The following is a 21,594-nucleotide window of genomic DNA, read 5'->3' on the forward strand; positions in this document are numbered from 1 at the left end:
GCAATGGCAACCGCACAAGACACCCATGGGGGAGCCAAGGGGAGAGCCCCAAGGTCCAGTTACAGTTCCAACTGCCAGAATACGTATTTCTCTGGAAGTAGGAGGAAAAAACTCATGGAAACCAAGAAGCATCCCTTTTACTGCCTTCCACAAGCATAAAGGAAGATGCCCTGATAGACAGACAGCGGCGTGAGCAAACGATGTGGGTCACACCTCAACGGCTTCATAGCAAAATGCAAAGTTCACGACCGCAGCACCACCACGGCCCTTCACGAGGCTCCTTCTGACTCCACACCCTGAAGTGCTGAATCCCCAGCGCCTCTGTCAGCGGAAAAGCCAAAAACGGGAAAGTTCAGAGGTTTTTATTTGTGTGGAATAGATAAGGAAAGCAAACATACCCCGATAACCTCTTCCCTCATGCGTAGCAGTCTGAAGGTTGCCCCCATAGGCAGGATGCACATTCTGTACCGAAGGCCTTAAATTTGAGTGGATCTAGTTAAAAATAAACTCCCTGGCTCAGCACTGCTCTGCTACAGCAACATGTTCCACAGCCCCAGTTTGCTCCCATTCCCCTCTGGAGCTGGATCACGTTTCCAAGGAAAGACTGGACTGGGGGAGCCCTGGCTGCTCTGGCCCATGGGGGTCACAGGATTTCCCAATTTTTTTCATGCCAGCGAGTTAATTTTCAAGCTGAAAGGACCATCATAGGCAGAGTTTGACTTCACTCCCTTGGGAAACACCCAGCCAGGGCTTTCCACAAGGGCCCAGCCTGTTCATTTCCATCCGGAGCACCCAGATGGGGCAGGTGTCATTTTGGTTCACGGTTGATGTCTGCATCCCCGTCCAGTCAACAGATACAAAAGGGCAAAGGCTAAGCTTCTTTCAGTCATTTTTTTCCTCATCTCTGATAAAAACAGCATGCAGACGCACCGATTTAGCAATGATGTTAGGAGCAAACCTCCCCCAGAGCAGTTACAAGAGGCAGAATTAAAAGCTCTTTTTTATTAAGTTCCTGGAGGGGAAATGCTTCTTGGACAGTGACTCCTGCTGGAAAGGTGAAGCCAGCTTTGGAGAGCGGGGATGTCCCCACACCAACAGGCTAGAAGGGGTTGGCATTGTCCCTGTCACCAGGACTTGCAGAGCACCCTCCTCTCCAGAAGCCTCTGGGGGAACTGCTGGGCATGACCCCCACTGGAAATTCCTTCTGTAGCCTCCTCAGAAAGGAGGGCATGTGAAATACTGGGGGCTGAGTGGCCTCGTGGAACGTTACCCCCTCTCTGCGAGATACCACAGAGTTTTCCCACACTAAAGAAGTACCTTGTTGGCTTTGGTTTCTGAAAGTCTGCAGTGAAGTACCACATTTCAGTTTGGCACCAGCTGGAAGACAACCGTTTGAGTCCTTCGGTTGAAGAGCATGCCGTAGGTCTGCTCGCCATCTCCACTCAGCTTCCTGTTGGTTTTATCTTCAGGGAGGCAACCAAATACGTGCCAAACCCATCAGCTCCCCGTCGGCAAGCCCCGTTCTTCAAGGATACTTTTCACACTCTCCACAATGGTCCACACTTCTGCCATGGCGCCTCGACCTGCAGGGTTAGAGCAAAGCCACATGGTGAAATTGAGGTCCCACCAGAGATGGCACAAGGCACGTATGTCCCCTCTTCCACCTCCTCACTTCTCCACACGCTGTGCCGCTGTGGAAGATTGGATGCACAGTGGTGGCCTGGCCCAGCAAAGCTCACCAAGTACCCCCACCACGTGTTTCCTTAGGACTTGCCCAACACAAAGCAACTGGGGAGACCAGAGGATCTGCTTGGTCCACCTGGTTCTGCAGGGGTTTTGTGGCACCGTTGAAGGCCATCAGGGGAAAAGAGCGAGAAGAGTATTCATGCTGGCTTAGTTTGGCTGGTAAGTCAGCAGTCTAAGCAGGAGCACGAGCTCCTCAGTCAATGGAGAGAGGCAGGAAACCTCAAAAGGCAACTCATATGACCTTAATAAGCACCTCACGTTCTGAATCATCTCCAGAGGTGGCTGCACCTACCCCTTGACCGCACAGGGAGTTACTATCTTAGCTCACCCTGCCCTGGGGGCAAGTGTGCAAAAGTGCCCCAAAAAAGCACGTGGATAGCAAAATAGCCTATTTCACCTCCTTTCTCCAGTGTAAACATTGTGTGTGCGTGTGTATTGAGTATCTTTGTGAAATGGCCCTGGCCTATAAAAAATAAGACTTCCCGAATTCATACCATTCCCGTGACTCTGCGGTTAGACCCAGTTCAGAGAAAGCTGTCCTGGATTGGCATCAGCTCGAATCTTGGGAGTGATTCTTGGAGAAGACTCAGTACCGTACAGAACAAAATGTGAAAGCTTTTCCTCTGGGACTGGTTAGGTGAACATCTAATGAACATTGCCAGATGAGCATCTAATCTGCGCTCTCTCTGCCATCGCTTCCCTCTGAAATACTTTTTAAACCGAGGTTCAGAATTTTAAGGCCAAGAGGTCATTAAATCATCTCGTCTGACCTCGTGTACTGAACTCAGCGCTCGGAACTCAGCCCATTCACTCCTGGAATTTGCTTGGGGCTGAGGAAAGATCCTTCTCCCACCAGCATTTGTCTCCATTGGAAGACTGAAAAAATGGAGTCTCTATTGATCCTTTGTCCTGCTGGCTAATTGCTCAAATAATTTAAAATATGTGCCTTATTTGTCATCAGAAATTAGTTCTGGAGGGCTTTGATCTTTTTTTTCTGGTCTGCTTCCACAGCTGGGTTAGCGAGCACAGAGATGAGCAGTGAAACCAGCACAGTCCAAAGGACAGTAACAACCTGAGGGCAGGCAAGAGATGGAGGGGAAGGGGACAGGCCACCCCGACCCCCAGTTTTCCAGGACAAATGAGCCACCTGAGGCGAGGACAGAAGGTGTAACTGGATCTACCAGGATTTGTGATGAAGAATGATGCTTCTGGAAAGTGAAGAAAATGGGGTTTCCCTGCAAAGTAAGACCCCTTCTCCACTATGCCTTTTTCAGCCCTGTAAATCCCAGGAGGTCTGAAGCCTCCTGTGGACAAGTCACAGGCAGATTTGGGCCCTTCTAATCTCCTAACCTTAAGGAGAGGAGCTGCAGCCGACAGGTCCTACTCCACAAGAGAAATTCCTCTTCACGGTTTGGCAGAGCTATACCCTTCAAGAGCATTTCCAAAGACTGCCTTTGCCCACCCGCTTCCTCAACATCTTTGGCAATTCACAGCTAGATTTTTAGGTTTAGCAGAGCAAAATCTTGCTGCGGCGACCGTCTCACAGCACAGCTTGTGCCTACAGGCAGAAATCTTCCAGCGTGCCATACTCTAGAAATCCAGCCGAGGCCGATGGAAGATATTAGCAGTTTGGAAACATTTTTGCAAAAGGCAAATTGCTGCAGGCACCCCGTGTGTGGTACAGCACCTCTCAAAGTTCTCTTCATATCGTGGTGTACGGACATCATCAAGGCCAACAGCCCGTAGCTTACCTTTAACTATCCAATCAAGGAGACATGTTAATTGTCAACTCTATTTAATTTGTTATTTTAACTCTCTTTTTACCCCGGACTCTACATCAAAAATTCCATTTGCTACGGAAGAAAATTCAATCAGGTGAAGCTTGTAATGCAAGAACTCAGGATCTGGCCCGTTTCAGGTAAGCCCAGCCACACGAGTGGAGGAAGATAAACCTCTTTTACAGCAAGACAAACCACAACGTCAACAGACAAAACTGGTGCAAACTGACTCTTCTTTTCTTCTGCACCAGATGTGTGAGCTTTGCTACCTGCTGCTTGGGTGGAAGCCAGGCAAACCCCTTTGTGGATGAAACCCACAAAACCGAAAAGTAGCGTGGAAGAAGCAGCCTTGGGGTGAAAGGCCTGAAAAAAAAAGAAAGAGGGGAAGAGAAGAAAAAGTCAGTGGTGGAGACTGTTTGGGTCTTCAGAGACCTGGAGTCCATTACTGCTGCGCTGGTTTTGACTGGGATAAAGTTCATTTTCTTCACAGTAGCTAGTATGGGGCTGTGTTTGGGATCGGTGCTGGAAACAGTGTTGACAACATAGGGATGTTTCAGTTATTGCTGAGCAGGGCTTACACAGCCTCAAGGCCTTCTCTGCTCCTCACATCCCCCACCAGAGAGTGGGCTGGGGGTGCACAGGGAGTTGGGAGGGGCCAGAGACAGGACAGCTGACCCCAACCGACCAAAGGGACATCCCATGACATAAGACATCGTGCTCAGCACTAAAACTAGGGGGGAGGATGGCGGGGGAGCTGATGCTCGGGGACTGGCTGCACGTTGGTCGGTTCATGGTGAGCATTTGTTTTCAACAAGGGCAAGTGTCAGGTGCTGCACCTGGGGAAGAATAAGCCCCTGCACCAGGACAGGCTGGGGGCTGACCTGCTGGAGAGCAGCTCTGAGGAAAAAGACCTGGGAGTCCTGGTGGACAACAGGATGCCCATGAGCCAGCAATGTGCCCTTGTGGCCAAGAAGGCCAATAGCATCCTGAGGTGCATCAGGAAGAGTGTGACCAGCAGGTCGAGGGAGGTCATCCTGCCCCTCTGCTCTGCCCTGGTGAGGCCCCACCTGGAGCACTGGGTCCAGTTCTGGGCTCCCCAGTTCAAGAAGGACAGGGAACTGCTGGAGAGCGTCCAGCAGGGGGCTACAAAGATGATGAGGGGCCTGGAGCACCTCTCTAACCAGGAAAGGCTGAGGGACTTGGGGCTTTTTGTCTGGAGAAGAGAAGACTGAGGGGGGATCTGATCAACACCTATGAATACTTAAAGGGTGGGTGTCAGGAGGATGGGGACAGTCTTTTCTCAGTGGTGCCCAGTGAGAGGACAAGAGGAAACGGGCACAAACTGGAACATAAGAAGTTGCATCTCAACATGAAGAAGAACTTCTTTCCTTTGAGGGTGGCAGAGCCCTGGAAGAGGCTGCCCAGAGAGGTGGTGGAGTCTCCTTCTCTGGAGACATTCAAACCCTGCCTGGACACGTTCCTGTGCAACCTGCTCTGGGTGGACCTGCTTTGGCAGGGGGTTGGACTAGATGATCTCCGGGGGTACCTTCCAAACCCATATCATTCTGTGATTCTGTGATTTGCATCACTTGCCTTTCTTGGGTTTTATTTCTCTCTCTTTGTTATTTTCCTTTTCATTACAATTTTTTATTAATTATTATAACTCATTTCAATTATTAAACTGTCTTTATCTCAATGAGTTTTCTCGCTTTTGCCCTTCTTATTCTTTCCCCCCATCCCACCGTGGGGGAGTGAGTGATCAGCTGCATGCCGCTTACTTGCCAGCTGGGGTTAAACCATGACAACTGCCTTGCCCATAATTTTCCTCCATACAGCCAGGGAAATCCTGGCATTTGCCAACAGGAAAATCTTGTTGTGAATTGACTCACAAACATGAACGGAGCCGAGTCGGATGTGACCAGTGCTGTCCCAGCTGTCCATACCATCCCTCTCTCCTGTGTTTTTCTCCCACAGTAGAGTCAGCTGAACTGAATATGAAGCAGCTCCCAAATGACCGCTGGTGTAATGAGGTAACTCCCAATTAACGCTGGTCTGCTTGGCCGTTCCGAGCTACAAACCACAGCAATTCACAAGCCTCTTCTGTGGCTCTCGCAGCCCCTTCACGAGGGCGGAAACCCCCAGGAATGGGGCAGGGCAGAGCAGCAGAAGGTGGAAATCAACCATCCCACTCCATTTGCACTAGTGAGTTCAACTCACACGGCCCTTTGGCACCTCAGATCCCCCACCTGTGGAACTGGGAGGACAAGAACAAAGCTCTGGCTCAGGTGCAGGAACCTGCAAGGATAAGCGCACGACCCACTTGGCTACTCACTACAGGGATAGAGGTCCTATGTATGTCCAAAAAAAGATGAAGGGGGTAAAAATAAAGGACAAAGAAGCTATGCCAGATGGCCTTTCCACTCCTGCCAAAATGTCTGCACAGAATGAGCTCTTTTGGGCGTTTTCCCTTAACGTTATTACAAGTACGTAAGAAATTTGATGTAATCAGGTCTAAAATTCCAGAGGAAGCATAATTGTCCAGGATATTTCAACTGATGTCTGAGTTACTTGACTACACTTTCCTAACTGTAAATATTTCAGAGTCTTCAGCTCCAAAAAAACACTATCTAGAATCATTGCCTCCACCTAAGAATTCAGAAATGTAGCCAGCTCTAGAATTTAACCATGAAGAATATTTTAACATCCTCTCTTTGACTGCTTATTGGACTACCCGACAGAGCGGTTAAAATCCTGCTAGAGGTTGTTAAACCCAAGAGTGAGCATACTACTGTGCTGTTATGGCTAGAACTGGGTGACATTTTACAGACAATTAGTCCAAGAAAATTTTGATAAAAAAGGGAATCCATTTATCCAAATTGCTTGCATGAAAACCCTCCTAAAAGCTTCCCAGAAGGCAAAATACCTCCATTTAAAGCAGCTCCTAAAATAGAAGTGAGACCATTTTAGTAGTATTTCTTAGCACTGGAAGTTAAGTCTTTTGAAACTGAGTGTGATGACTTTCCCTACCCGCCTCCTTCACTTCGCAGACAAGTTTTATGTCAAAACTCCAAATCAAAATTCGATTGGGAAGCTGAAAAGTAACCCAGGCAACAAACAACAAACAGCAAATGCATGTCCACCTACACCCTCAGCCATGGCTACAAAGCGCTTATTTTCACTCTCTGCTCTCGGGGATAAGATATTATCCCTACGTTAGAGATGAGGAACTGGGGCACGATGAAAACAGCCCACAGTCACAGCAGAGGGCAAGGTCAGGACACCCGAATCCCAGGCTGATAGCACTCACCGCAAAGCCTTGCATCTCTTTGATCTACTTTCTTCTTGAATGAGTATTTCTTTTGAATATCAGGCCTATCTAAGGGCTCATTTGAAAGAGACGTGGATAGCCTCTTACAGCTACTTAAAAATTAATGAACAGGAATAACAGAGATCAGCTACCACAGGCCAAAGCTCCAGTTTGGATAAACCCTGGCAGCGAGCACCTTTTCCCCACAGTTCAACGTATCTTGAAGGCCGCACGGCAAAAGAATGCACATCCCTTTGGGATAAGAGCAGCACTCGTGCAGGAAACCAGTCAGAAGACGTGCAAAAAGGACCAACCTTCATCTCCACACACTAATTTCTTCACCACACAGGGGATCTCTGTGTAGCCAAAGCCTTTCAGCTGCTCCACCTGCCGAGCTGTGATGGGATGCTCCCACATGGCCGTGTTCATAGCTGGGCAGAAGAGCAGAGGTTTGCTTAGATCCCACGCCCGGATGACACAAGTCTGCAAGAGAAGCCAAGAGGTTCAGCTCAGTCTTTCCTTATCCCTTCCTCTCCCTTTGCTGCACAGAAGCGCTTTCTCAGTCTGGGAGTCATTAGGGGGCCCACGGCCTCAATCTGTCTGTGCAGCTGGACTAACCCACAGCCAGATCTACAGGGCTGCTACTAATTTGTACTGCATTCCAGCAAAGCTCATCTCTGACAGGCAAGAAAGATAAGGGAAGGCTACAGAGAGGATAGATCCCATCCTGCTCCCTCTTGGGGCCAAGGAAACAGCCTGAGCGCTGGAGCAAACCACGCTGGAACATCGTGCTTGCTGACTGCCAGCCCATGTGGGAGACTGAGGGAAGCTGAGGGGTGGCCACAGATCATATCAGCTACAGAGAAATCCCCAGGCAACACTTCAGATAAGCCAGCTGTAGAACTAAAAAACACAAAAAGTTGGCAAGCGAGGCTTCTTTTTCAACGATACACCAACTGGATCGGTAACTTCTCACAAGGGAAGCGCTGCCCCTTCCAGGAGACAAACAGAGGATAAGAGGAGCACATCTGGCTGTTGCAGAAGATGCTGGCAGATGACAAACCATCTAGCAGCTCCCGCCTGCTACAGGGAATCCTATCTGACTCCTCAATACTACAGAGCTTTCAGATAACCCAGTATCGTCTCATCTCCTTCAAAAGATAAATGCTGGTTGCTCGTGATACAATGCCCATCACTTCCCCTAGGCCTAGCAGCATTTCAGTCACGCAAAGGGAGCTTCCCAGGCAGCAAGAGTCCCTGGAGCAGGGTCTCTGCTCAGATCACAGAGTGCTTACGAGAACCCTGCCCATCCTTTCTTATGCCCTGTGATTTGAACCCTTCCCAGCACAGGAAAGCCTGCTAGAATCTGTCGTAACTTGCCAACCAGCGCCTCTGGCACTTGCTTTCCTTTCCTGGAGCTACCTCTTCCTCTCCAAAAAGACTGGCAGGACTTTGTTTGTCCCTGACATCCTTCCTGAGCTCTTCCCTCTGCTACCACCATCACACCTGTAGCACCGCGGGGACCCAGAAGGACAAGGCATTGCTTGTCCCTCCCACTGCAGCTCCCCGGCAGATCTTTTGGGTGGTTAATGCTTACAACTTCTCCTAACGTCTGGACGCAAAGCATTCAGCCATGCTGAAGTTCCCCTGCACCCAACAGAAAAGCACACGCTCTTTTAAGACACTTTCTGATCGGCCTCCAAGCCAGAGCACCTTTAATACCAGAAAAACAAGCCTGAACAAGCAAAATAGCTGAAACTGGAAGGTAAGTAAGTACGAGAGTGTCTGAATTTCTGCGCTGTGCAGTTAGGTGAGGGAGGAGGTGAGGCAGCAGGAAGTAAACAATTTTATCTGATCTCACAGGTGTCTTTCCAGATTGCATTTGAAAAACGCAGAGAGGAACTCAAAAGTGAGTGCAAGCGCGCGTGTGTGTGTACATGCATGACGGAGAGAGGGTGGAGGTAGAAAGAGAGAAATATCACCCATCGGAGAAAAGCAGGAAAGGCACAAAGCAGGGACTGGGACATCATGGAAGAGACTGACAGAGCCGAGGAGGAGTGTAAAGGGACGTGGGTCAGGGAAGGAAAGAATAACTGTTTGAGAAGGAACAGGGGAACCGTACTGGAGGAAGAGAGAGACAACACATGAAGTGGGAGCAGAACATGCAAATCTCACTGTTCTCGATGCGGCAGAAGCACAAGAGTTTCCATGAAAGAAAGGTCGGACAGTCTTAAGGCGGGGAGGTGAGAGAACTCTGGGGCAGAGCTCCTGTTACTCACCAGCAGGTTGTCACAGATGCCGTTGGCGAGCTTTGCCAGCGTGTTTGCATCGAGAGGTGCCACCAACATCAGGTCAGCCCAGCGTCGGAGCTCGATGTGCAGGACTGGGTCCGAACGACCTTTCCACAGCTGGGGATGAGACAAGACGCCGATTAGCGAACCCTCCCAACAAATGCCATGAAAAATTGGCACTTCATCTTATCAATCCCACAGTAGTAACCACCACGTAAAGGCAAGGGAAAAGGACTACTCTCACGCTGAGCAAGATCTGAATGCGTGGGGAACCTGCAGGGACGGCAGCCAGCACTCACTTTGCTGACTCCCTCCCTCCTCCAGTGAAGGCCGTGTTGCACCGACGGTTAGGAAGTTCACAGACAGCACTAATGTGCTCAGTGCTCTACAAATGGGCATCCTCTCCCCACAAAGACAATTCCCACGTCCAACAGCCACAGATTTGAACTCGCAGGGAAGAGCTTTCCCCATCCACATCATCCCTCAGCTTCAGAATTGTTCATAAGAGCTCCCTCAACGCGCAGCGGAGAAAAGAGTTCCATCCTTTCAGCCAACTGAAGCTAGACAGGACCAAACCAGGGGTCACATTGGGGTCACATGAGGAACCCATGTCATAGAATCATAAAATGGGTTGGGTTGGAAGGGACCTTAAAGATCATCAAGTTCCAACCCCCCTGCCCTGGGCATGGACACCTCCCACCAGACCAGGTTGCTCCAAGCCCCCTCCAACATGGCCTTGAACCCCTCCAGGTATGGGGCAGCCACAGCTTCTCTGGGCAACCTGGGCCAGGCTCTCGCCACCCTCACAGCAAAGAATTTCTCCATAATATCTCATCTAAATCTCCCCTCTTTCAGTGTCAAACCCTTCCCCCTCCTCCTATGGCTCCCCTCCCTGATCCAGAGTCCCTCCCCAGCTTTCCTGGAGCCCCTTTAGAGACTGGAAGGGGGCTCTACGGTCTCCCCGAAGCCTTCTCTTCTCCAGGCTGAACCCCCCAACTCTCTCAGCCTGTCCTCACAGCAGAGGGGCTCCAGCCCTCCCAGCATCTCCGGGGCCTCCTCTGGACCAGCTCCAACAGGTCCATGTCCTTCCTGTGCTGAGGACTCCATGTCATTTATAAGCTTCCCATTTCTTTGAAGTGAAGCTGCCCACTGCCTTTTAACGATGTACAGACCCCTAACGGCACAAGTCACTTTTCAATTAAGCACCTAATGATACCCACAGCAGCAAAATAAACCCTCGTAATGACAGTAGGGAACAGTCCTGTTAGTTTTCTCTATGACGGATGAGGTTTAGCCAACCGGGCACCTCTCTCCTCTTGGCTCTAAATGAATATTTTCATTTTCAGTAAAGCTCTGAGTTGCTCAAGAGAGTCCCAGTCTTTTCTTCAGAGCGCAGTTAACTGGGAAAGTGTCAAGAGAAGCAGCGAACAGCATCAGGTGCTTAATCCCCAGAGGACACACACAACCACAGGCCAGTAAGAGGTGTATCAGGGCCACAAACTGTTCCTTCTCTGAGTCACTGGAAACCACAACAAAAAAGGCAGCATCCGGAAAGCTGCTGCTTCCTGACACCTTTCCCAGCTCCTCCACTCGCTTCTACTTTTCCTAGAAGCACTGTAAATTGTAGGTTTATTTTCAGAGTAAAATATTCCACAAACAGATGCTGAGCGGGCTTTTTTCCCACCCTTCTGTTGGAAGGGCATGTTCTAAGGGCTCCGAGCCGCCTTTCCGGTGCGCCAGCAGACCTCAAAGCCTCACCCGCTCCTCTTCTATCACCCCACCAAGGGCTCCTCAGATATAACTGCCTGGAGCTGTAGCACCCTGGGACTCGGCACATCTCCACCAGTCTCCTAGACCAGCTAGAAAGCTGGCTGGGCTAACGGTTAACTGCCATTAGCACGCCTGTCTCCACAGAAAGGCAATGCTCAATGTGAGTCCGTTGGCAGGAGAACTGGTAAAAAGAAGATGACCTCGGACTCAGATCGCTACTGCAAAGTACAGAGAAAATGTATAGAAAAACAAATGTTGATGTTTATATAATAAACTTCTTCTCCCCCAGCGACTCTCAAAGCATGTCGGCAAAACTGTAGTCAAGAGAAAAAGCCACTTTACAGGGTCTAGACACGTTCACAGCCCTGACAACCGAGTTATCACTTACTGGAATGACTCCTCTATGTATGTGCATGAACACAGAGGGGGACACCTCCAAGATAAACATTGCTTCCACCAGGAGAACCTCTCTAAGTTCCAGCCCCTACCACAGTGGTGCACGACAGCTCCAGATACTGGCCATCCTCTGTACCGATACAGCAGGGTGGCCCCACCAGCACAAGGCTGCCCAGTCAGACACCAGACTAAGTTTCCAAGCAGCGTGGGTAGTTTTGTGAATGTCAGCGATGTCTGGAGATTCAGAGTACGTCGTGTTGAGGAGAATTAAGCCGTCACCTTCGTGACAAGTATGACTCACGACAAGCACCAAACACCCTCACCGCGATTCTGCAGTGGCTTTCTTGACATTTCCTGATACTCCTCTCAGAGTTGCAGGTAGCGGCTGAGCCCGGGGTGGTGAGAGACCATTTCTACCGCTCACTGCCTGCTGAAGTCTGCCAGGGAGGTACAAAATCCTCTGATAGGCTGTCCTGACTGTTTCTTTTCATCTTTATTTACAGTACAGTTGGAACCACATTCTTTGAAAGCCATATTCCAAAGCATACATTGCTAGAACAAAGAAGGGAGCCTTGGCCCGGGATGAAAAAAAAAAAAAAAAAAAAAAAAAATTAATGTGGTCTCTTGCAAAGAAAGTTAGAGGAACACTTTTATTTGCTGTTCAGCACTCAAACAACTAAGTGAATCTCCCAGGGAGCCTGGGAGATTCCTGAATGCTTTTTCCTGAAGCATGACCCACTGGCCTTCTGGAAGCAGAAGGCATGAGTGCGTGACAGAGCAACTTGAATTACAAGATGTGTGGCTAGTGGGGACAGGACAGAAGCCTTTGCAGTCTCTAAAGGAAGAACAACTCACCTGCCATTCATCTTCATCCCTGTAGAGGGTGACGGGAATCTCCTGGGCATTGTAGAAATGCTTTGCTCTCTCTGTAGTGACCACCTTGACTTCGAGCTAATTGGAAAAGAAAGACAGAAAATGGTTAGACTTGAGGACAATCCTGTAAAGCTGGGTAGAGGAGGAAGGCTCAAAGATTTGGAAAGCTATGTGGATTTCTTGGAGGACCTTCCCCTAATTGCAGCTGAAAGGCCAGGCCACTGCAGGTGTTGACAGGAGCCAAAGACTGCTTTCATGCCACCCTAAAACGGGCAGGTGATTAGTCACCGCCTGCTAAACACGTTCCCATGGCCAGTTCACAGCGGTGACAGCAGAGAAGACAGAGCAGGTCAGGATGAGATGCAGTTCTCCACAGAACTTCAAAGAGACTCTAAGAAGCAGCAAACCAAAGCTCTGCGAAAGATGCCCTTTAATCTCACAATTCACCTGCCAAAGGGAGTAGGAGAGGATCTTGCCTCGGTGGATTTCCTTAACCGCAGCCCAGAGGACTGCCGAGGGGTGGCATGCCCACATGGCACGTGGAGGATCACTCTTCCCACACTCGGAGCCAAGAGGAAGCTCTCTGCCATGAGAAAGCACAGCTCTTGAGCGATCAAAAGTCCCCCTGATGGATGAGCTGGGTCTCAGCGCCACCAGTGCAAAGCAAGACAACCTCTGCTGCACTAGAAAGAGCGGCTTGGGAAGACAGAGAATGATTTTGTGGTCAAATGGACTGCATCATGCACCTCTCTTTCTGCCCCTGCCTCTCTCTCTCTCAATGCCAAAGGTGGGGAGGTAGCTACAGACCACTGGATATGACTTTTAAAAACTATGTTTTTAAAACTTGCTCCAGCCAGGGGTAAAAATAGCAGAAGTAAAACAGAGTTGTGTCTTCCAGCTATCCTTCCTATCCAGGTAGATGCTGGAAAGAAGAAAACCTCTGTTTAGGTAATGTTCATAGCACAGGGTTTCTGTGCAGCCAAAAGAGTAAAGCAGTGGCCTCCACAAAGGAAAAAGAGACCGGGTGAAAATACAGAAAGGTTCTCTGCAAAATCTTAGATAAACCTGCCTGCTTTGTTGAAAGCCAGCGGAATCTTCAGTTATATGGTATATACTGGGGAAATCTGACCGTGTCCCTTGGATGTTCATTTTGCACAGTTACGAGGCGCTGAGACGCCCTATGACACGAGATCCTTTCGTTTCCTCCTACAGAAATCTTTAACGAGTGGAAAAAGTGTTAAAAATGAGTGGTTTTTTTTTTTTCCCCCTGGTTTCTACATGTCGCATGACCTGCTCAAAGTTGTAGCTCTGACAAACGTCGCAAAGAGCTGCCTGGCACATGCAGTGAAGCGGAGCCGTCTGCACACACCAGGACCAGCCACAAATTCCTCCCAAGGATGTCACCTTAAAACCAGCCAAGAGATTGAACAACACAGGGAGGGAGTGTTCTGCGAAGACTTAAATGTGGAAGATGCACCTCTGGCCACCGATTACAGTGAAAAATAACCCTTTTCCTTGTTATTGGCCGTTTTCAACCCCAGCCAAGCAGTTCACAGTGCAACTCACCGCGTGGTTCTATTTGCCCAACGGAGAGATGGGGAGAAACCAGCCTCACCAACACCTCCTTCCTGCTAAAAAACTGCGGCCTGAGGTACAAAGCTGACGAAGCCCTCGGTCTGCGCACTCAAGACTGCCAAAAACCTCCAAGGAGGTATCTTCAACAGCAGCGGTCGAAGTGACAAAACATGTTAACCTGTCTCCCCCACACTATCCGTTCGACTGGGAAGGGAGGGGTGTTGATTATCTGCACCCTACACAACTAGAATAAGAGCTGGGAGCAGTGGAAAAATCCCAGCCTTCGCATCTAATTTGTCTTCGGTAATTTCTCCCATTTCCTGAAGAAAGAGCAATGGAAAATAGAGCTGCACATACCACCAGTGTTTGGTGCTATATATTTGATTCTTTGCCTCTAGTTCTAAACGCCTGCTCTTTTTCAAGCGACCTTGGCTTGGAATCACAGCTGCGTTTCTAGCGCTTTCGAGTGTGAAGATCATATTGACAGCGATCAACCGTATTGTTTCCAGATTAACCTCACCTCACAGGAAGCTTTTTGGAGCCAAGCAGCGACACCTGCGAAGGTGCTAACACTGCTCTCTGCTACGCCACGGGCTTTGGCGAGGTGTTAAACCTCTCACAGTCTGCAAGATGCTATTTATTTGGTGATTTTAAAGAGCGACGTGCAGTTTAAAGGGGGATGTCCGCTCTCTGAAATGGTACCAGTAGGCCAGGTCTGCACTAAAAGCTCTCAGCGGTAATGTTTGTTAGTGATATTATTTTACAGGTAGCCATAACAGTATAAAGATTTTTAGCCGACACAACCTGATCTACCACAATATATTTTGTCACTTGCTACTTCAATTGCAACATTATTCAAAGTTTTCTAAGCTAGACCAGAAATACCCCTCTAAGACTAAAGGATACGTAAAAGTCCCCAAAAGACACTCTGCTTTTTTCCTTTTTGTTAAGATGGTTTCATAACCATCTCTGGCCTTAAATAAACACTGATTTCTTCAAAGCATGAGCCCGAGAACAGAGAATAACTGGCTATTGAGTACTGCATCCAACCCACTACAAGCCAGAGCACACCAGAGGGATACGTTCAAGGACTCTCAGCGGTGGTGACTCCACCACTCTCCCAAGAAACCCTATTAATTAGAACTCTCTCAGTTAAATATTCTCCCTAATTAAGGTTTTCTGCTGGGGTGGGCTGCTGGATCCCTCGTTCTGAGCAAGTCCTTCATGTCCCTCCAGCTACGTTGGAAAGAGATCAGTGTTCTCAAGATCACTTTAGCCTACATAGCTTTTTTTTTTTTTTTCCCCTTTCTATTTACCTGGCACACCCTCTGTTTGCCTGTGGTTATCTCTCTGCTTAAACAGTAAAGTCAAGTCTAGCCACACTCAAACCCCTTTACTGGAGAGAGTTTAGACTAGTTCAAGTTCTTTCATTTGGCCCGCTTCAGCCAATTCTCCAGAATAAACTTTTCTGCAAAACTGCTCTCCTCCTGTGTTCATGCTGGTGTGTGTTGGAGGATTCTCCTATCACAGCTTGGGGTAAGGGGCCGGGGGGTGGGGGGTTTGATTACCTTTTGTCATACTTTCCCAGTTTTGACAGCAAAATCGTTACGCGCAGACTGAGCTCTGATAACATCTGCTGCAGAAAAGAATGAGTAGCTCCTTTGTCAAACGGCGCCTGGCATAGAGGCTACCTGGCCGGAGCACAACGAAACGATGTGAGGTGATTTCCACCTGGAAATCCAGATCACATCCCATAGCTTCCAGAGGAATACATTTCACCCACACAAAAAACTTTGCTGTTTCTTATCTTTATGACTAACCAACATTCTGCCAATGTGATTTTTGGTCATCATCTTCCTGCCAGGCCACTCCAAAAATACCAGGGATTGGTGGGGTTTTTTTGTAGCATACCCACAGTGTCCTGACGAGACACCGTATGCTGTCTCCCCACAACACCAGGTGCAAGGGTAATAACCTGAAAGGCGTAAGCTGATGCCATCTAAATTTCCTAGATCTTCAAAGAGGTTAAACAAAAGGCAGTAAGATGTAGTCACATCCATTATCACTCTCAAGGAGATGTTTGAATGAGCGCCAATACACACCGCCAAGTTGTTCACCCAGTGTCCTTCACGTCAAAACATCAATTTAAACTAACCGCCCCGGTTTCAAGCCTCTGACCACATCTCCTTTCGTATCAAAGACTTCCTCCGCTCCTGCCCTGCTTCCACCCATGGCTTTTTAAAGTCCTGTCCCATTGTTTCCAATGAAATTAGAAAAGTTACACCGACCCAGCAGGCTTTAGATCAGGTCTTGAAATCACATCAGACACGAGTAAATAAATAATTTTAATTAACAAGTCAAGTACCAGAAGCTCACAGAATCCCAGAACGATACAGGGTTGGAAGGGACCCCCGGAGATCATCTAGTCCAACCCCCCTCCCCAAGCAGGTCCACCCAGAGCAGGTTGCACAGGAACGTGTCCAGGCAGGGTTTGAATGTCTCCAGAGAAGGAGACTCCACCACCTCTCTGGGCAGCCTCTTTCAGGGCTCTGCCACCCTCAAAGGAAAGGAGTTCCTCCTCATGTTGAGATGCAACTTCTTATGTTCCAGTTTGTGCCCGTTTCCTCTTGTCCTCTCACTGGGCACCACTGAGAAAAGACTGTCCCCATCCTCCTGACACCCACCCTTTAAGTATTCATAGGCGTTGATCAGATCCTCCCTCAGTCTTCTCTTCTCCAGACTAAAAAGCCCCAAGTCCTTCAGCCTTTCCTCATCAGAGAGATGCTCCAGGCCCCTCATCATCTTTGTAGCCCTCTGCTGTACCCTCTCCAGCAGTTCCCTGTCCTTCCTGAACTGGGGAGCCCAGAACTGGACAGGATAATTCACTTTTGCCTTTTGTGCAACAAAAGCCTAAAACCAGTGGGCGCAAAGCCGGCAACGGATGTCACAGGACCTGTGGGCCTTCACAGAGAACTCCGGTCCAGCCATCTGCAGTTTTTAATTACGAATCAAATGCTGAGAGAGAAGGAATGCGTTTGACCTAGATTCCTAGGGTGGGTCATTTGCGTTCTTCCTCTCACCTGTAAAGAAGGATGTTCCAAGCACCACGAGCAAAGGAAAAGAGACAATCGGGAAGCCAGGCTGAGAGACGGGGGATTAGAAGACACCCCGGTCCCCATCCCAGCTCTGACAGCAACATCAACCAGGTACTTCAGAGTTACGCTGGGACTGCACCTCCTCTGACTCTGTGTTCACACACCTACGGGCAAAGCCTCCTAAATCACCCCGAAGGATATTCGTTAAGCAATCTGGCAAATATATCTGGGTATGTAAATACACCCTCTTGCTCCTGCCACTTTTTCATTTCACCTGCTCCAAAACATTTGCTAAAGGTTTTCTATGTTTTCCTCTAATTTTCTTCTACAGCACAAGTTAGCATGTTTTCCCTCCCCGATTGTAGTCACTAGTGGCCTCTGCTGGACACCTCTGTTACTCCAGCAATAAACTGGAGTAAAAATACCCATAAAGACCCATAAAGTGGCTTGTATTTTCCCTTTCTGTTTTCAGAAGACCCGTTTTCCCTTTGTTGCTCAGACAGCAGCGCCCATTTTTGCAAACTCCACATCTTGCCTAGGGAAAACTGCAAGGTCCCAATTGGAGATTTCAAGTTCCACAAAGCATCCACCTGCGTTCGTAGCCAGATCCGATAATTTGACTCAAAGAAGGACATATTCCAGAAAAAAAAAAAGCCCACACAAACCAAGACAAGGACCTATTCAGTCATTTTTGAGAGAACGAAGCAAGCTGAGCTGAACAATGCTGCTTTCATATACCAGAACCTAAATGTCTGCCTATGGAAATATCCAGGAACAGTTACTGCCCTTAAAAATTCATTTTTAAACCTAACTCTTCTGTATAAAGAAGTATGTAACGATAGGAAAAAGTATGAATCGATTTTTTAAAAACAGGAGAACCACCCCCATGACAAATTTTTAAACTAAAGAGCTCAAAGCCAGAAGGAACTTTTCATTTCAACGGAAGCCATCAAATCTTTCCTCAAAATGGAAAAACAGGATACCACCAACTTTATGAGACTTCTACCAATAGATTTACTCACCCCCGGGATTTTCAGCAATTCGGCAATGAGGAGAGGCAGCTTCAGGGCTGCCACGCTCCCAGTCACACCCACCAGGACACGGAATGTTTTCAGCTGCGCCGATGAGGTCTTTTCTGCAGGAAACCCTGGTTCTGGAGCCGAGAAGGGCTCCATGCTCTGCTCAAACTCTACAAAAGCACAGAAAAAGAAAGACACTTGACTAATGGTGCCTCCGAGCGAGGACAGCGCAGCACGGCTCCAACATCAATTTATTCCCAAGGACAAAGATTTTAAGCCTGGACTACGCCGACTCTGGAGTTATTCAGGCTGAGGATGAACACCCAGACCCCAACCCCCTAAGCTTTTGGGCATCAGCAGACCTTTAAGCATAGCAGTAGTCTGGTCCTCCTAGTTTAATTACAATTTTCTCTCCGATACTGGTAAAGAGAACACTAAAACCTGCACAGGCAGGCCGCAAAAGTGTTCTGGTAAAGCCCACGGCCCCCAAAACAGAGATAGACTCCGACACGTTGAACAAAGTCAGAGTTTACAATAAATCTACCTTTCACACTGACTGCCAGGAAGACAAGCAACCCCCAGCTGGGCTGATCTCCCTTCGTACTCTCTGGTGAGTAATAAATGCAGGGAGGCATTTTAATAATTAAAAAATGTGGGGCCCTGAGGCAAGCTTTATCATCTTACTTCCTATTGCATCACTACGGATTTACAGCTGGGCTAGAAATGACTCCCTAGCAGACAGGGAAAAAACCCAATCAAACAGTGAATAAGAGGTAGAAAACAACAGCCACCGAGTGAAAACACCAACAGCCACCGAGTGAAAACACCTTCTCAGGGACCTGAATGTCAGAAATAACTGCTGGCTCCCCTGCCAGCGCCAAGCGAAGGGATCCATGGCCGCTTTGGAAGGTGGGCTGAGCCAGCAGCTGTGTCTCAGGCCTCCTCTGCAGAATTAACACAAACATCTCTGCTTAACGAGCGATTAGCAAAGAGTAAACCCACTTCTTAAAAAAATAATCTGAAAAACACATTTCTAGTGAAGACGTTACACCGGGATTCAGTGAAGTTTGTTCAATGTTACTGACATCCTTGCTATTGGGAGGAAGCTACTCAGAAGCATTGTGGGTAGAACAAAAAAGGAAGAAAGAGATGTTTACCTTGCCCTTATTTTCAGGACCAGGCTTTTGTAGTAAGGGGGCTGGATTTCCGAGAGAGAGGAATTTGCCCCCTTCGGTCCTTCCCCAGGATGACTTGGCAGCGGGTTCAATTGGGGATCCTTCACCTGGTGATTCAGTTAGGCATCAGCCTGACCTCCGCACCCAGCCACACCAGCACCTATCAGCTGCAGCACAGCAGCAATAACACCACCTTTTTCCACACTCTGCTTGGAATTAAATACATTTAACTCGGGCCCCTGAGGCTTCTCAGTGTGTTTATAAAAAATGGCTAGGATAGGAACAGGTTAGCAGCTTGAGTTTCTAAGCACTGATTAGCAAGAGTAATTAAAGGCAAGGAAACCCAGCACATATACTGGCTGGGCAATTTCAACGCTACCGCAATGCTTTACATGTTTATCTATATCTAATTAAAGATAAGTTAATACCATCACAGCAAGGAAAATACCCGCTTCCCTTACGATTAACTGAACGACAATTAATTCACTGAGGCATCCAGATCTCAAAGCCTGGGGGAGAAGACATAATTTTTTAACCGGCAGTTTTCAAAAAGGACTATCAGTGACAAAACAAAGAGTACCACACTCCGAGCCACGCGTTCCTCTTACCCAAACGCAGCTACGAAGCCATTAGGAAGCAAGCAGCTCACAAGCCAATTTAGTTATTTTATTAGCTTTTTAACAGCTGAACATAGCTTCAAAAGGCCGCTGAGGCGGAGAACAGAACCTAGGTACCCCAGGCGCTTCCGAAACATAAAGAAGCAACGTTTATATACCGGTAGAAGCAGGAGGGAGCCCGGTGAGGAGAGCGACAACCCCACGGCCTGCTCCCAGCGTAGGCCTCAGCCCTCCTGCGCCGTCGCCAGGCAACGGGGGCGTGACCCCTCGGCGCCCCGGAAGCCGAAGGGCAGGCTGGGAAACGCTGATTGGCTCCGCTGGCGCATGTGCAGGGCGGCGGGGCCCTCAGGCGGTAACATGGCGGTGGCTCCCTGTGCTTCCCCTCCCGGGCCCGGCCACCCCCTGCCTGCCACCCCGCCGTGCCTCTCAGGCAACGGCAGTCCCCGGAGCCTCACGCACTCCCGGGCAGCCAGAGAGGGGCTGGCGGGCCCTCGGCCCCCCGGGAGCAGCTGCTCCGCAGCGCCGGGGAGCAAGAGGCTACGGGCTGGATCGCTGCCGGGCGTTTAAAGCTCCTCAGAATCACAGGGTTAGAAGGGACCTTAGAGATCAGCCAGAGCCGCCCCCTGCCCTGGGCAGGGACACCTCCCACCAGACCAGGTTGCTCTAAGCTCCCTCCAACATAGCCTTGAACCCCTCCAGGGATGGGGCAGCCACAGCTTCTCTGGGCAACCTGGGCCAGGGTCTCACCACCCTCACAGCAAAGAGTTTCTTCCCCACATTTCATCTAAATCTTCCCTCTTTCAGTGTCAAACCCTTCCCCCTCGTCCTATGGCTCCCCTCCCTGATCAAGAGTCCCTCCCCAGCTTTCCTGGAGCCCCTTGAGGGACTGGAAGGGGCTCTAAGGTCTCCCCGGAGCCTTCTCTTGTCCAGGCTGAAGGCCCCCAACTCTCTCAGCCTGTCCTCACAGCAGAGGGGCTCCAGCCCTCCCAGCATCTCCGGGGCCTCCTCTGGCCCTGCTCCAACAGGTCCATGCCCTTCCCGTGCTGGGAAAGCCGTTTAAGGGAGGATCCTAGCTCAGGCAAGGTTTTCGAGGTGTCAGAGGGCAACAGAGAACTTGCTGCTACGGGAGGAGGGTAGAGAAAAGGGGTGTCTGATGGGTGCAGGGCCATCAGCTGCTCCCGCATCCGCACAGGAGGCAGGCACCTCCTGGCAACGGATGAGCCCAGCAGGGCATTAACAGACCGGGAGCAAAACCTTTCCCGCAGGGTTCGGGGCAGCCGCAGAGAGCCAGCAGGGGGAAAGCGGGTTCAAGGAGGCTTATCTACTGTCTGTCACAGAAGCGCAGGAGAGCTGGGGCAGGGGGTGGTGCACGTGCTTCCCAGAAAATGGCTTAAAAGCAGCCGGCTCCGGGCATCCCTCAAAGGCTGGCAGCTACAAACGGGCCACGGGACAGGGAAGAGAGCTCTGTGGCACCAGCCGCGGAAAGCGGCGGGGAGAGGGCAGTGAAAACCCCCAAGCGTCATCTCTCTCTCCCCCTGCCCCGCGGGCCGCAGCTGGGATCACGGCCACCGCAGCCCCCCCCTCAGAAGCGGTCGCAGGTTAAAAATCAGCGGGGTTACAGTGTGTCCCCCCCTCCCTGGGGGCAGGAAGGCTTGGGAGCCAGAGCAGGGGTGGGTTTTCAGCGCTCGCCCCTTCAGGAGACACACCGGAGAGGAGGGTTAGAATGCTGAAAGCAATGCCTGTTAGTTAGAGCTCGTTACAGTTATTATTCACGCATCTCATCGTAAACGCAAGAGGTGAAGTCACTTAAATTCATCGTTTTCTCAGACACGGATGACAAGAGCACGTGATTTGGCAGAGTCAGTTCTCGGCTAGCTATAAACAAATTGCACAATATTTAAACCTGATTAAGTACATAATAGGCTCAGCGAAGGATTACCTTTCTCCTTACA

At 49.5% G+C, this 21,594-nt stretch overlaps 1 protein-coding gene across 2 annotated transcripts; it reads right to left on the minus strand.

Moving 5' to 3' along the window:
• Window positions 1-342: 342 nt before the first annotated feature.
• On the minus strand, window positions 343-19,915 carry PPCDC (phosphopantothenoylcysteine decarboxylase). 2 transcript variants are annotated; one of them, XM_074156260.1, is made up of 7 exons: window positions 19,801-19,915; window positions 19,008-19,132; window positions 17,854-18,020; window positions 12,144-12,239; window positions 9,111-9,239; window positions 7,146-7,314; window positions 3,742-3,887 (listed from the first exon to the last, which is right to left on the minus strand). In XM_074156260.1, the coding sequence occupies exons 3-7, from the start codon at window positions 18,004-18,006 to the stop codon at window positions 3,790-3,792; spliced, it is 645 nt and encodes a 214-aa protein (XP_074012361.1). In that variant the 5' UTR covers window positions 18,007-18,020; window positions 19,008-19,132; window positions 19,801-19,915; the 3' UTR covers window positions 3,742-3,789. The 2 variants fall into 2 exon arrangements, with proteins under 2 accessions (XP_074012362.1, XP_074012361.1); XM_074156261.1 differs by lacking the exons at window positions 3,742-3,887; window positions 19,008-19,132; window positions 19,801-19,915 and adding an exon at window positions 343-1,583 and having other exon boundaries at window positions 17,854-18,014.
• Between the last annotated feature and the right edge of the window lie 1,679 nt (window positions 19,916-21,594).

This window comes from Numenius arquata, chromosome 11 (assembly GCF_964106895.1).
Source record: "Numenius arquata chromosome 11, bNumArq3.hap1.1, whole genome shotgun sequence".
Taxonomy (NCBI): domain Eukaryota; kingdom Metazoa; phylum Chordata; class Aves; order Charadriiformes; family Scolopacidae; genus Numenius; species Numenius arquata.